General features: G+C 48.1%; 1 protein-coding gene and 1 long non-coding RNA gene across 9 annotated transcripts in view; one reads left to right on the top strand and one right to left on the bottom strand.

Moving 5' to 3' along the window:
* The window catches only part of Cdh13 (cadherin 13), a 1,039,744-nt gene that overhangs the window by 7,805 nt on the left and 1,017,476 nt on the right, over positions 1 to 14,463 (bottom strand). Inside the window, 2 exon segments of the mRNA NM_138889.2 lie at positions 750 to 971; positions 2,978 to 3,211. Coding sequence (NP_620244.1) covers positions 750 to 971; positions 2,978 to 3,211 — 456 coding nt within the window.
* The window catches only part of LOC134483394 (uncharacterized), a 60,116-nt gene that overhangs the window by 21,301 nt on the left and 24,352 nt on the right, over positions 1 to 14,463 (top strand). For 3 of the 8 annotated variants that reach the window (XR_015644196.1, XR_015644198.1, XR_015644195.1), the window contains 2 exons: positions 10,871 to 11,001; positions 14,114 to 14,296. This is a non-coding gene — a long non-coding RNA (uncharacterized LOC134483394). Of the gene's footprint in view, positions 1 to 10,870; positions 11,002 to 11,214; positions 11,335 to 11,676; positions 11,835 to 12,440; positions 12,608 to 13,385; positions 14,297 to 14,463 lie in introns of all 8 variants that reach the window. The other 5 variants (XR_015644193.1, XR_015644194.1, XR_015644197.1 and 2 more) reach the window with 5 other exon arrangements.

Raw genomic sequence — 14,463 nt, 5'->3', positions numbered from 1 at the left:
ACCGTCATGCTTAGGCAAAACATATTTTCCTGTAGCTCAACTTTCATCTCTGTCTGCTGGAAACTTTTAGAAGTGTTTTGTGTGAGTTGCCTTTCTCCTCACTGGGACCAAAATACCTCCTAGAAACAACTCAGGGAGGGAGGGGCTCACAGTTCAGGGGATGTCGACTACCAGGGAAGGCACGATCCAGGGCTCAGCCTGCAGCAGCATCACTGAGACACTGTTACAAGGGGGTCAACCAGGAAGCAGGGAGCTCTTGCTGGGAGCAGAGACAGTGTATAACCCCCAAGCTCAGCCCCCCTCCCAACAACCCATTTCTTTCAGATAGGTCCCACTTCCTCAAACAGTAATGACAACTGGGGATCAAGTGCTCAAACACATGAGCCTGAGCAGGACATTTGGCATCCAAAGCAGGATGGGAATTGCCTGTGCTTGTAGAAGACCAGTTGGCCAATTTTGGTGCATTTAGTTCCAAGCGAGTAGCATCAATAGGAGGTTTTGCTTGTCGCCCGGTTTACAAAATAGCAGAGTCTCTTTCAACATCACCGTCGGTTGGCAGGAGACCACCCAGATGCCTTTAAACATTGGCTGGAACAGTTTTACGTGTAAGAGTTCTAACCACACGGACACCAGCTAAAGATGTGGGAGACAGACTTCCTTGGGAACACGTATGGGAGAGCCAGGCGCTGTGCGGTGAGGCTTGTGGGTGCGCTTGCGCATACAAGCATGCTGGAGTCAAGCCAACTTACCTGACAATAAGCTGAGGAGAGAGAAGAGCAGCAGCAAGCTGAGGCTGAGGTGCAGGGTCCCCGCCGCATTGCAGTCCACTTTGGAGTTCTTGCAAGAGCACACCTGCACCCTGAGGTCCGTGATGTTCGTCATGGGTGGCTTCCCTGAATCCGTCACCATGATGGGCAGGTTGTAGTTCGCCTTGTTCAGATTCTGAAGAAGGCTCACGAGGGCGTGGGTGTCTGTAAGACAGGAAGCCCTTGTGAGAGAGAAGCCCTCTGCCAGAGGCGGAGTGAGGTTCTGGGGCCTTGGTGTGCACAGAAGCCACTGTGGGCAAATAATGTTTAGTCATAGGTGTGTCAGAATGAAATCTCTGAACATCTAGTAAGACACGCCCGGTGCTGTAATAACAGACACTAGATTTTCGTAAATAGAAATTTCTGTGCTCAGTTGTACAATATTACAGTCTCACCCACCACTGCCCCATTCCATCACTGGTGCAAAAGGTGAACTCTGATAGGCATTGAGAGCAGACGTCCATCACTGAAGGCAAGGCAAACTCAGTTCACACTGGGGAGGAAGTGGGTGTGACACCAGGAATCAAAAATGCTTTGTAATTAGGAAGGCTGGTGGACAATGGTGGGTCAGGCTTTCAATTCTACCTGCCCGTGTGGAAAGGTAGGGGGAGAGAGGTTGCTTGTGACAGCCATCTCGAGGAGCCCATGGCAACAGTATAAAGCCAACCATGAAGACCAGGGCCACCAGCAGGGCTGGGTCAAGTAGGAGGATTCTGTAGTCATGAAGGTGGGGGAGGGTGGGCTATGAACTGCAGACTCTCTGATGGAAGGAGGCAGGCCAGAGACCTCCTCACAAAGCCGAGAGTCAGAGGGAGCGGAGCCCCTATCAGAGACAGTGGAGCCGGGAGAGGCTTGAGAAGCAGGAAGCCCCACTTGCCACGGCTGAGGCTCTGCTTCTGGCCTCTGCTCAGCACGTCAGTTCCCAAGAAAGAATGTCTGGGAATTGGGCTGGAGAGATGGCTCAGCGGTTAAGAGCACCCAACTGCTCTTCCAGAGGTCCTGAGTTCAATTCCCAGCAACCACATGGTGGCTTACAACCATCTGTAAAGAGATCCGATGCCCTCTTCTGGTGTGTCTGAAGACAGCTACAGTGTACTTACATATAATAAATGAGTAAATCTTTATAAAAAAAAAAAGAATGTCTGGGAATTGACAGTTGTGACATATGCCTCTAGTCTTCACACCCCAAGAAGCTGAAGTGGAGGGAGTCTCAAAAGCTCAAGGCTAACCTGGACTACATAGTAAGGGCATTTTTTTCAATCTCTCTCAAGATTCTTTTTTTTTTTTAAATTTATGTGTGTGTGTGTGTGTGTGTGTGTGTGTGTGTGTGTGTGTGTGTGTGTGTGTGTGTTCAGGTGCTCTCGGAGGCCAGAGAGGGAATCAGATCTCTTGACCTGGAGTTATAGGGTAGCTATGAAATACCTCAATGGTTGCTGGGAGCTGAACTCAGGTCATGTGTAAGAGCAGGAAGTGCTCTTAGTTACTGAGCCATGTCTCCAGTCCTGTGTTCATCTGTCCGTCCGTCCATTCATCCCATCTATCTATCTATCTATCTATCTATCTATCTATCTATCTATCTATCTATCTATCTATCTATCTATCTATCACGTCTATCTGTCTATTCTTGTATTGTTTTATTAAAGCAAAAAGGGAAGAGGAAGGACAAGGAACCAGCTTCTAACTGGGCACTCTGGTAGAAACACAAGGAACATCAAATGGCCCAGGGAATTCTGGGGACACAGGAGTCACTAGAATGCTGCCCAAGATGAAGAAAAGAAAAACAGAAGGCAGAACAGCCATGCTTGCACCCACACACAGACACACACAGTTATACACACATAGTAATATATACACATTAACACACACAGTCATACACACAGAGACTCATACATATATAGACACAGTCATACACACACAGTCATATACATATACACAAATACATAGATATAGAGACACACCATCATACACATATACATGCTAATATGTACACATGCATACATACACACAGACACATAGATACACAGTCATACACACACACACACACACACACACACACACACACACCTGAAATCCCCTGTGGGAACCTATGGGAGAGAGATCTTCTTTGAGGAAAGAGAACAGAAGTTCAAACCGAATGAACCAAGGGTGGCCATTTGCGGCCGCTGACTTACTGTTGATTTTGGAGATCTTCCAGACTTTATCAGGGACGGTCTGTTTATGAATCTCGAACTTGAAGGGGTCTGTGTTGGGGTGAAGGTCCTTGTCTGAAGCCCCCAGGATGACCACGCTGAGGTTTCTGGCGTCGTCGCAGACTTCAGCCACCGTTGGGTAAATGACAGGAGCGTTGTCATTAACGTCCTCCAGGGTGATCATCAGAGTCCCGGTGCCAGTCGCAGGAGGGTTGCCTGTGGGGGAAGGAGGCACTGGTGAGCCACTGCTGTAGCGTGACATTGGTCCACCAGGTCACTTTCTGTGACCCATACCTGGCGTATGTTAAATTCATTATTTAGTGACTGTTTCAACTGGACTGTCAGCAAAAAAAGATGATACTTTAGTCTGTTCTGTTCTCAAACCTGTGATCCTCCTGCCTCAGCTTCCTGGGTGCTGGAATCACAGGCATGTGTGACAAGCCACACGCCCAAGGAAAGTGCTTTACAGCCAGGTCACATCTCCCCCCAAGCCCATTGGGTTTTGGAGATGGTGCCTTACTCTTAGGTCAGTCTGGCCTCCAAGTGACAATCTTCCTGCCTTCCCTTTCCGACTAACTGTGGTTATAGACAGATGCCACCAAACTCGGTTCCCAATGGTCACTTAGAAAAGTTAGCGTCAATTTGTAGGCTGGAAATTGTAAGTGTGTGCATTTCTCCTATCCCCATGAGGGTCGGACGTATGTTCCTCTCAAATCACAGTACTTTATCAATGGTCTCCAAACGGTGGTGGCTTGACGCAAATGTTTAGTCATTTTTTTTAATGCTCTCTCTCTCGGTGTGCACGTGTGTGCACATGTGTAACTCAGAGGACATCTTGGGGGGAGTCATTTCTCCCCTTCCACCTTGTGGGTCTCAGGCATTGAACTCAGGTCATCAGACTTGGCAGCAGGTGCCTTTAACCTCTTAGCCATCTCCCCTGGCTACCGCCAGAGGTTCTAAAAGGGAGTTGTGGGGCTGGAGAAATGGCTTAGTGGTTAAAAGCCCTAGCTGCTCTTTCAAAAGAGCCAGGTTCTATTCCCAGCACCCACATGGTAACTCGCAACTCAATAACTCCATTTCCAAGGGATCCGTCGCCCTCTTCTGGCCGCCTTGCGCACTGCATGCACATGATGGAAAGAGATTATATACAGGCAAACCAACCACATACTACGTAAAGATAAATGCTTTTTAAAGAAGTGGGTCGTGGAACAACCCTCATTGCTAGAAACCACACAGCTGTATATATAGGAGAGTCTCCACAGTGGATCAAGAGGGACACAATATGGGTATTCGCACAGGGAATCTTGGTGACGAGGGCTCAGGCGAGGCCATCAGAGGAACAGCAAAGGCTGCCGAGGGACCACCAGTCCAGCTATGCTTGTGCTAATGACCCCTCAGACTCGGTACACCGTACTGAAGTCTAGAGCTCAGGAGAAATGGTGGAGCTGAGTTAGAAACCTTTCCAGGAAATCAGAATGTGAGAGGCTGTCTGTAAGACTCCCCAAGCTTAAAGACAGATGGCAGCTTTGGAGAGAACACGGGGAGCTGAACCGCAAGGTTAAGAGAATGATCTGAGGGTTGGGGATTTAGCTCAGTGGTAGAGCGCTTGCCTAGCAAACGCAAGGCTCTGGGTTCAGTCCCCAGCTCCGAAAAAAAGAAAAAAAAAAAAAAAGAATGATCTGGGAGGCTGAGGCAGGAGGATCACGATGTCTCAGTTAGGGTTCTTTTGCTGTGGTAAAACACCATGATCAAAATGAACGTGGGGAGGAAAGGATTATCTTATCTTAACTGTTCTAGTCTGTCACTAAGGGAAGTCAGGGCTGGATCCTGGAGGCAGGAGCTGATGCAGAGGCCATGGTTACTGGCTTGCTCAGCCTGCTCTCTTACAGAACCCAAGATGGCCCCCACCACAATGGGCGGGGCTCTTCCCTTTCAATCATCAAGCCATAAAGAGCAACGCACCACAAGCTCACACATGGGCCAGTCTGACGGCAGCACTCTGTCCATTGAGGTGCCCTCCTCTCAGGTAACTACAGCTTGTGTCTAGCCTAGCCTGCACCCCGGTGAGTCTCAGGCTGACTTGGGCCACAAGGTGAGTCTTGCGTCAGCTGTCCCCATTCATAAGAAAAAAAAATCAAAACGAAACCTGTATCTATCATAAGGAGAAGCTATGGGGTTGCTCAAGGAGAAGTTCCCAACATGCCTTGCTTTGTCCCGTTTTGTTTTCCATTAATGGGGAAGCAATCGGCTTGAAGGGAGAGGAAGAGCGAGTTCTGAGCAGTGGAAGTAGAGAGAGCCTTCCCTGGCCTGCTGGGAAGTCCGCACCCAAGGACAGAGGCAGAAGGAACATTCAAACAAACACACAGAGAATAGGAATGCGATCGATCTATCATCAGGGCGGGCTCTTCCTCACGGGGGTGGGGAGAGGGGCGCATCACCAACTTTTGTCAGAACAACAACTCCAAAGAAAGGCAGAATTACTTCTCAGCCAGTTCTTCACTGTCAGCTTCGCCATTTGGCTAAACTTCTTTGTTGAAAAATTATTTCCCTCTTTTTATTGAACTAATTGAATATCTCAGAAGAATCCATTACACATTTTTTCCCTCCCACTCTGAATATATTATGAGGTAAAGTCGTTTGGGCAGAATGGATGAGAAGACATTGTGGGTGTTTGAGATATGGCCAGAAGAACTGGCCTCTCATGAACTTAATTACAGGACTGTCTTCCATTTCCCATGTGTATAGCCCAGCCAGCTGGTGACTTCTTTTTCTTAGTCAGTAGAAAGAGCTTGTTTCTTTGGGCAGGAAGAAAACGCTGGGTGAGCCAAAATCCTCACTACAAGTTTGAGCCTGCCTTCCTGGTGAATGTTATTTTAAATTCATTGTATTTTATTTATTACTGTGTGGGTGTGGTGTGCATGTGTGTATGCATGTATGTGTGTATGTATGTGTATGCATGCATGCATGTATGCATGTATGTGTATGTGTGCATGTATATATGCATGAATGTATATGTGTATGTATGTGTGTGTGTATGATGTGTGTATGCTGTGTGTTTATATGTGTGTGGTGTGTGGTATGTGGTGTGTGTGCATATATGTGTGTTGTGTGGTATGTGGTATATGTATGTGTGTGAGGGGGTGTGGTATGTGGTGTGTGTGCATGTGTGTGGCATGTGTGCGCATATATGTGGTATGTGTATGTGGGGGTAGTGTGTGATGGTGTGGGATATGGTGTGTGTGTTGGGATATGGTGGTATGGTGGGTATGGTGTGGTATGTGGTGTGTATGTGTGTGTAGATATATGTGTGTGGTATATGTGTATGTGGGGGTGGTGTGTGTATGGTGTGGTATGTGGTATATGTGTGTGTGGTGTAGTATGTGGTGTAGTATGTGGTGTGTGTGTGTGTGTAGATATATGTGTGTGGTGTATATGTATGTGGGGGTGGTATGTGTATGATGTGGTATGTGGTATATGTGTGTGTGGTGTAGTATGTGGTATAGTATGTGGTGTGTGTGTGTGCTGTGGTATGTGGGGTATGTGTGTTTGTGTACCTGCACTTGTGCTATGACACACATGTGGAGGTCAAAGGACAACTTCTGAGAGTTGGCTCTCTCTCTCTCTCTCTCTGCTGTGGTTTCTGGGCACTGAACTCAGGTGGTCAGGCTTGCATGGCAAAAGCAACCTGTCACCCGTTGAGCCACCTGCTTCCTTAGTTTGTATGTCTGGGATGGAGAGAAGTTACAGCTAGAGTTCAGAGATAGTCAAGTACCATGTCTGCCCAAGCCTGTTTGGCTCCAGTACGAACCAGAAGTGTAGACACTGCCATTTTCTTTCTCACCAGCAGCCTCCAGCACCTGGGGGACACTCTGTAACAAGCCTAAGAACTCAGCCTGGTTAGGACAGTGTCTCTCCTTCATGGACTTTCCATTTCGACAGGAAAAGCCTCAGTTGAGCCACCCACCCAGAGTACATATACAGCAGACCAGCAGTGAGCCAAGAATCCTAAACCAGAAAGGAGCTGACCACGAAGGATAGACTGTGATTGACGAAGACTAGTGCAGCTCTCATGGAGGAAGCCAATGGTTACGTTCTCAGGAAAGGTTTGAAAACAAAATCCCAGTCCTGAATGTGGGGTGGGGCTTGACTGGGCATAGGGGCTTCCGGATTGATTGAGTCAGAAACTAGAAGGACCTTTGAGGTATAAGTCATTCTGGTTCCTAATTTGGTGGTAGGGGACCCAGTGAAAGTGACTGACCCTCATTCCAGAGGCACATGGCTGCTTTCAACACTGAGCACAGTAGACACACGAAGGGCTCTGTAGTGGCTGTAGGTGCCGAGCAGAGAGGCCAGCATGGGCTCCCATAGACCTGCTGAGTTTAGGTCTCATCTGTACACAGTGTCTTCTCGTGATAAGCTTTTGTTCTGTCCATTTAAATTTGATTAAAATTGACCCCTTTGTCATTTAAACTTCTTTCCTTTTCTGCACTGAACCTGTATCAACAATTGAACAGTTGACCTACCAGACCCCTTCCAGATCCTGGTAGCCCCACACCCCACTTTCTGCCTTTATGACCCTGAATATTTCGAGCCCCTCGAGCAAACCATCTCATTATTATTTATTTTATTTATACTTGTGTATATATGTGTGTGTCTGTATGTGAGTGTATGCATATGTGAAGGTAATACCCACAGAGGCCAGAAGAGGGCATTGGATCCCCTGAAGCTAGAGTTATGGGTAGTTTGTGAGTGACCTGATACTGGTGCTGGGAATTGAACTCTGGTTCTTTTCAAGAGCAGCACACACTCCTAACTGTTGGGCTACTTCCTCTCCAGCCTCCAATCCCCCCTACTCCTCAACAATCATGGCACTTAGCTAAGTCATTCTAGACATAGTTGGGGTTTTTAGCCTCCCATTCCCACTGTCTAACTGAACTGACCACACGTTAGGGACACAGACTGTGACAGTGTTTTCCTCATGGCTGGACAGCATGCAAGGTGGGGACTGGTGCCAGGGCCAGGCCTAGTGATTCTCATGGGTCATGAGCTGACACCTTTACTATTCCTGTCCATCGGACGGAGTTGCTTAGCAACTGTGGATGACTCTCAAGCTGTATACATGTTCCCTAGAAGTAGCAGCAGGACATGAGTTGTGCACAGGGCCAGTATTTGCTTAGGAAGCCCAGCAACATGGAAACCAGATCTTGTTTCAGTGGGACAATGGACTTACACCACTATACGCTGAGTTATCCTTCACTGTCTGTGTCAGACTGCTTGTCACGTGATTTTTATAGGATCCGATTCCAGGTATGAAATCAAACAAAAATCCTCGAACCGTGATTTGGGGAAACTAATCCCTACAAAAGAGGCTTTACCTTCAGCAGGGAGGAGAGAAGCTTGAGTTACTGAGAAGCAGGCATAGTTTCCCTTGCCCCTCCTCCTCCTCTTCCCTCCATCCCTCTTCTTCCTTCCCCTCCTCTTTCTCTTCCTTCCTCTGTCCCTCTTCTTCCTCCCCTTCCTCCTCTTCCTCCCTTCATCCCTCTTCTTCCTCCCCCTCATCCTCTTTCTCCCTCCATCCCTCTTCTTCCTTCCCCTCCTTTTTGAGAAGGTCTCCCTTGGTGCAAGCTGGTTTTGAACTCACTTATAGCCAAGCCTAGCTTGGACCCTAGATCCTGCTGCCCCTATCTCCCAGGAGCTGGTATTATAAGAGGGCATCACCATGTCCAGCAAGTCTGTCTTTTTCTCCTTGGTAATAGGGATGGACCCATTGGAACCCATGGAACAAAGGCTTCCTTGTTCTAGGTAAATGGGTCACCACTGAGATATAGCACTGGCTCTTTAAAAACTGAAAAACAAAAAATGCTGTTTTAAAAAAATTCATAATTTTAGCCAAACAGGATGTTTCTCACTCCCCAAACACCAGGCCTCCCCCCACCCCCATATCCATTACCCAGGGAAATGTGTAAGCTTTTTACCCAGCTGATGATACACAGAACTGAAAACGTAGCATGATCCTAATTTTAAAATGTATACGTGGCTGGAGAAAGATCAGAAGGGAATATAAACCCAAGTGGCAATCATCTCCCCAGGTAATGAACATTAAAATAATACCTTCCTCTGCATCTAATTTTCTTTACAATAACCGTGAGGGCTATAATACCCAGAAAGGAAATGTTAGATTCAAAAGTTACACAGGAATTAAAGGTAGTTTTTTTCCCCCCAATTCTGTACCGGCCCCTTTTCTCTCAGCCATCACTGATTTTTACAATAAATTGATTTTCTAGTAAATTTACAGTCATGTAACCAGTGCCACACTCTGATTCTAGTGCACCTCCATTGTCCCCAAGAAGAGACCTTACACTAACTCTCTAGTACTCACCGCTGGCCCTGGGCAATTGCCAGCCTACTTTTGATCGATAAATTAAATATGCAGTATGCAGTCTTAAAAATTATTTTATGTGCATGGGTTTTCTCTTTTAACTTTCATGTATGCGTGTGCAGCATCTGTGCAGGCCAGAAGAGGGCATTAGATCCCCCCAACTGGAGTTACAGAGGGTGGGAGTTGCCATGTTGGTGCTGGGAACTTAAGTCCTCTGCAAGAGTAGCCAGCGCTCTTAACTGCTGAACCATTTCTCCAGCCATTATGGGACTTTTTCGGTCTTGTTTTGCTTAATGTTATGTTTCTGAGGCTCATCCATGTTGGAGCCTATCCCAGCACTTTGTCCTTCTTGATGGCAGAATCATACCCCATTATGTGGATATACCATGTGGTGTCTGTGTGTTCACTGCCGATGGGCATTTGGAGTTTTTAGTTTTTGTCTGTTACAGACAAGCCTGCTGTCAACATCTGCACGCAAGAGAACAGATTTACACATGGGGGCAGGATCCCTAGTTCATGAGACCCCAAATGCACCTCCCTTAGATGAACAGGGTCCCTGGGTAGTTGGGTGGGGCTGGTTTCATACGGAACAAAACCAGGTGTGGAGGGCACACCTGTGATCCCAGCACTCAGGAAGTGGAGACAGTAGGATTAGAAGTTCAAGGTTATCCTCGCTACATGGCAAATTTAAGGCCAGATGGGCTACATGGATCCCAACACACACAGACACACACACACACACACACACACACACACACACACACACACACACATTCACACACACACACTCACACACACATACACACATTCACACACACACATACACACATTCACACAAACACACTCACATGCACATTCACACACACACATTCACACACACACACACACATTCACACACACACACACTCACACATACACACATTCTCTCTCTTTCTCTCTCTCTCTCTCTCTCTCTCTCTCTCTCTCTCTCTCTCTCTCTCTCTCTCAATGCCAGGTTCACACAAATACTCCCAGAAGCTCGCTCCAAGAAGTGCTGGGACGTAGTAAGTTGTCCTAGTCACTGGCCCCACATTTGCCTGGACCTGGTTCTAGAAACATGCAGTATAGGTTCCTGGGATCATGAGTTAACGTGATTTTACATGGCGGACTTCAGCCTGACAGAGGGATACTCCCACACTCGAGGGAATAATCACCTCGAACAGAACATCTTCATTCATTTTTTTTTATAGCAAAGAAATTGAACGTACAAGGTGTGGCTGTCTGTGTGGAAAATGTGGAAGGCAGGGCTGACCTGGTAAGGCCTCCTGGCCCATCAGAACTCACATCACATTGTGGACCTGAAGAGATGGGATTTCACATCTGCCCTGCTGGGTTTCCAAGGGCTTGCGACTATCAATCACATTGATAGTCCCAGTTATCATATGGATCTTATCATATCAACAATCAATCACACTAACATTGATAAAGATATTCATTTATATTGGTGGCTTTGACAGGAAGCTAGAGGAGGTTGGAGACACAGGGAAGAGTGGCCTCATTGAGTGTCGAAACCAAGCTGGGCAAGGCGCCAAGGAAGACTGGCAGAGGGGCGATGCGAAGATGCCGTGAGTTGAGCTGGTACTCACAGGTATGGCTGACAGTGTTTTCACGTCACAATCGATTTCTTTGTTATAAAAAAAATGAATGAAATATTCTGTTTAGGGTGATTGGCTATTCCCTTGAGTGTGGGAGTGTCCTGCTGTCAGGCAGATGGCCCCTGGCTGAGCCCCACCCAAGTAGCCAAGGGCATGTCCCTGATGATGCTGACTCAAAAGGAGGCATTTTCCTGCCTTCTTTTCAGATGGGCTTGGTGGCTCTTTATTTCCTGAGGAAAATGCTCAGCTCACTCCCTGGGTGGTCATACACAGTGTTGCCATGTCTGGCTGAGACCTTGAAGACCCTACAGTGATGAGTTAGAAAGGTCAGTCCATGACTCCACTCAAGGAGCTCACTTAAATATCCAAGCTGCTTTCTGGGTGATCATGGCTTCCGGTTCCTCTTTTAGTGTGTGTGTGTGTGTGTGTGTGTGTGTGTGTGTGTGTGTGTGAGAGTCTGGGGGTCACTCCTCAGGAGCCATTTATCTTGTCTTCTGTGACAAGGTCTCTCTCACTAAAACCTTGGGCTCCTTGATCTTGGGCTGGGCTGGGCAGCCAGGAAGCCCCAGGGATTCTCCTGTCTCCGGCCCCCATGCCCCAGCTGTTTTAAATGTGTCTCCTGCTGTTTGCTTAAAACACTCTGACTAAAGCAACTTCACATCTCACAGTTCCAGGTCACAGACAAGGCAGCGGGAATTTGGAGTGACTGGTCAGGCCATGCCCATAGTCAGGAGCTAGGAGAATGGATGTGTATCCTAGCACTCGGCTTCCTCTGCTCTTACAGGGTCCAGAACCCAAACCCAGGGACTTGTGCTACCCACAAGAGGTGGGTCTTTCTAACTGAATTAATATAATCAACACTGAGCCCCCACAGACATGCCCAGGAGCCATCCTGATCTAGAAAATTCCTCATCGAGATAGCTTCCGGGTGATCCTAGACCATGTCAAGCTGACAGGGCCAACCACCATAGCTGTGCTGGGATTATAAGCGCACACCACCATGCCCGGCGTTTTTACTCGGGTGTTGGGGATCGAAACCATGCTCTTACGCTTGTGCTGCCAGTGAGTAGTCTTCAACTGAGCCATCTCCCGGGTCACCGACTCCTGTTTTGTCATGACAACCTAGAGGGCCACCAGCATCGGCTTCATGACGCAGATGGGAAAAAAGGCAGAGACCTTTGGTCTCAGGGATGCAGTTGCAGTGCTGAAAGGGGGGGGGGGGGGCTGGCACAGCCTGGGGAGCCGGAGGGGAGAGCTAACTTGACGACGCCACTCCTCCTCCATCACCCAATCTCAAGAGCCATTTTACCGAGTCATTTTCTCGGTGACAAAACTGTACCTAGCAATTCCGACCTGATTGATATTTCTCTGTGCTTTGGCAGCTCAGAGGCTGATGGCTGGGGCTGATGCTTCTCTCTCTCATTTCATACAGCGGCCGATATAAAGGGTGTTAAGCTGGCTTAATTGGGGTGCCATCGTAACAGATGACCTGGATTTTATCCAAACCCCCATCTTTCCAGCAGAGTCGACCTGAATAATCTTTGTCAACATGGTGCCTCAGGCTCCGGCTGATTGAAAAGGAAATGCCAGTAGTCCAAGGTCTGTGTTGAAGTTTTGGTCCCCTCTGACCCAGGGTTTGGGCTGTTGTTCAGTAGCTCAGAAACCACTCCACTACAGGGCTAGCCCTTCCTTCAGCCCATCTAAATGCATGGTATATAGTCCACTTTGGACCATTTCAGTCTTCCATCACAGAGAGGAATGAGGGCGAGGACGGGCAGGATGGGATGTAGCTTAGCCTATGAAAAACCAGCCTCTTGGTCAAGTCCACTTTCACTGTACAGCCGTTAGGCATGCCTATATTGGTTTGTCTTCTTGGTAACTGCTTTAGTTAGGGTCACCATTGCTATGATGAAACGCCATAACCAAAGCTGGGGAGGAAAGGGTTTATTCAGCTTACACTTCCGTAGTAGCACTATTTATCATCAAGGGAAGCCAGCAAACATGTGAGGATCCCAGAGGCAGGAGCTGATGCAGAGGCCACAGAGGGTGCTGCTTACTGGCTTGCTCCCCATGGCTTGTTCAGCCTGCTTTTTTATAGAACCCACGACAATCAGCCCAGGAATGGCACCACCCACAATGGGCTACCCCCCCAGCCCCAACTACTGATCACTAATTAAGAAAATGTCTTACAGCTGGATCTTATGGACTCCTATCCTCAAGGGAGGTTCCCTTCTCTCAGATGAGTATACATTGTGTCAAGTTGATTTAAAACTAGCCACATAGTAACCCACACTACACTTCTCACGGATGGGCTGAAACATACTTTATACAAGTTGCTGGGCCACGAGGCATGCTCCTGAAGTTAGTATTTTCCCAGACAGAAATCGATGGAACGCAGGACATGTTTGATGACCACAGAAGGACTCCAGAGATGATACGAGCTTCCTGCTCCATATCGCCAGCCATGAGGAAGACCCAAATGGGATATTTATCTTTCCACATTCACATAGCTCTGGTGTGAGGCAGGGACAGCTGGCTCTATTGGAGCCTAAGGCTCTGTCTCAGGACCCTGTCTCTGGGGCCAGGGAGATGGACCTGTTGGTGAAGCGCTTGCCAAGCAAGTATGAGGGCTTGAGTTCATATCTCCTGGACCTATGTGAGAATCCAGGCAAGGTGGATACAGGGAGAGGAGAGACAGGATGGTCCCTGGGGCTTGTGAGTCAGCTAGTCTTGCTGACTCGGTGAGATCCAGTTTCAGTGAGGGACTCTGTCTTAAGAAAATGAGGTGGGGTCGGGGGCTAAACCTTGGCAGTTTCCAAGAGGGAGGTGAGGCAGGTCTGCCTCCCAGGGAGGGAGTAGGGGACCAGCCTGGCAGAACCTGAACAGGACCTGGTACCCTGGGCACAGCAACCAGACATGGACACTCCACTGGGAGTCTAGACCTCTCTAGAGAAACTGCTCATGGCAGTTCTCGGGCCACAGGAGACCCTGGGGGCTAACACCAGACCTTCTTGAAGGTGACCTGAGCAGCGTGTCTATCACCCCAGGACTCAGCCTTTGCCCACTGTAACTGCTCTAGCCTGTCACTTACATACCTCCCTACAGGACTGCATTTGATTCATTCCTGAACGCTCTCTCTCCGGCTCAGTGCCTTCCTTCATGGTTACTATTCATCCCTTCCTAAGTTCTGGCAGTAATCCTGTGTTTGCTGGTCTTTCCCTGGCGTGTCTGTGCTCTGAAGATACAGAAGGCCTTCTCAACCTTTCCAGAATGTCTGGGTCATATAAGGTAAGTGACAATGTCCATCTCTGAAGACAAAACGCTTGCCAACATGAAAGGTCTGGTTTAGCAAAACAAAAGCGTATCAGTCACACAGAAATGATCTGTTTGGGTAGTTTGAAACTCACTCAAATGGGTAACAGGGGCTGGAGAGGTGGCTGAGTGGTTACTAGGGC

The sequence above is a fragment of the Rattus norvegicus genome, chromosome 19 (genome assembly GCF_021556685.1).
Source record: "Rattus norvegicus strain SHRSP/BbbUtx chromosome 19, alternate assembly SHRSP_T2T, whole genome shotgun sequence".
NCBI lineage: Eukaryota > Metazoa > Chordata > Mammalia > Rodentia > Muridae > Rattus > Rattus norvegicus.
The sequence above is the reverse complement of the archived record's forward strand: the minus strand, read 5'-3'. Positions and strand labels throughout refer to the sequence as shown.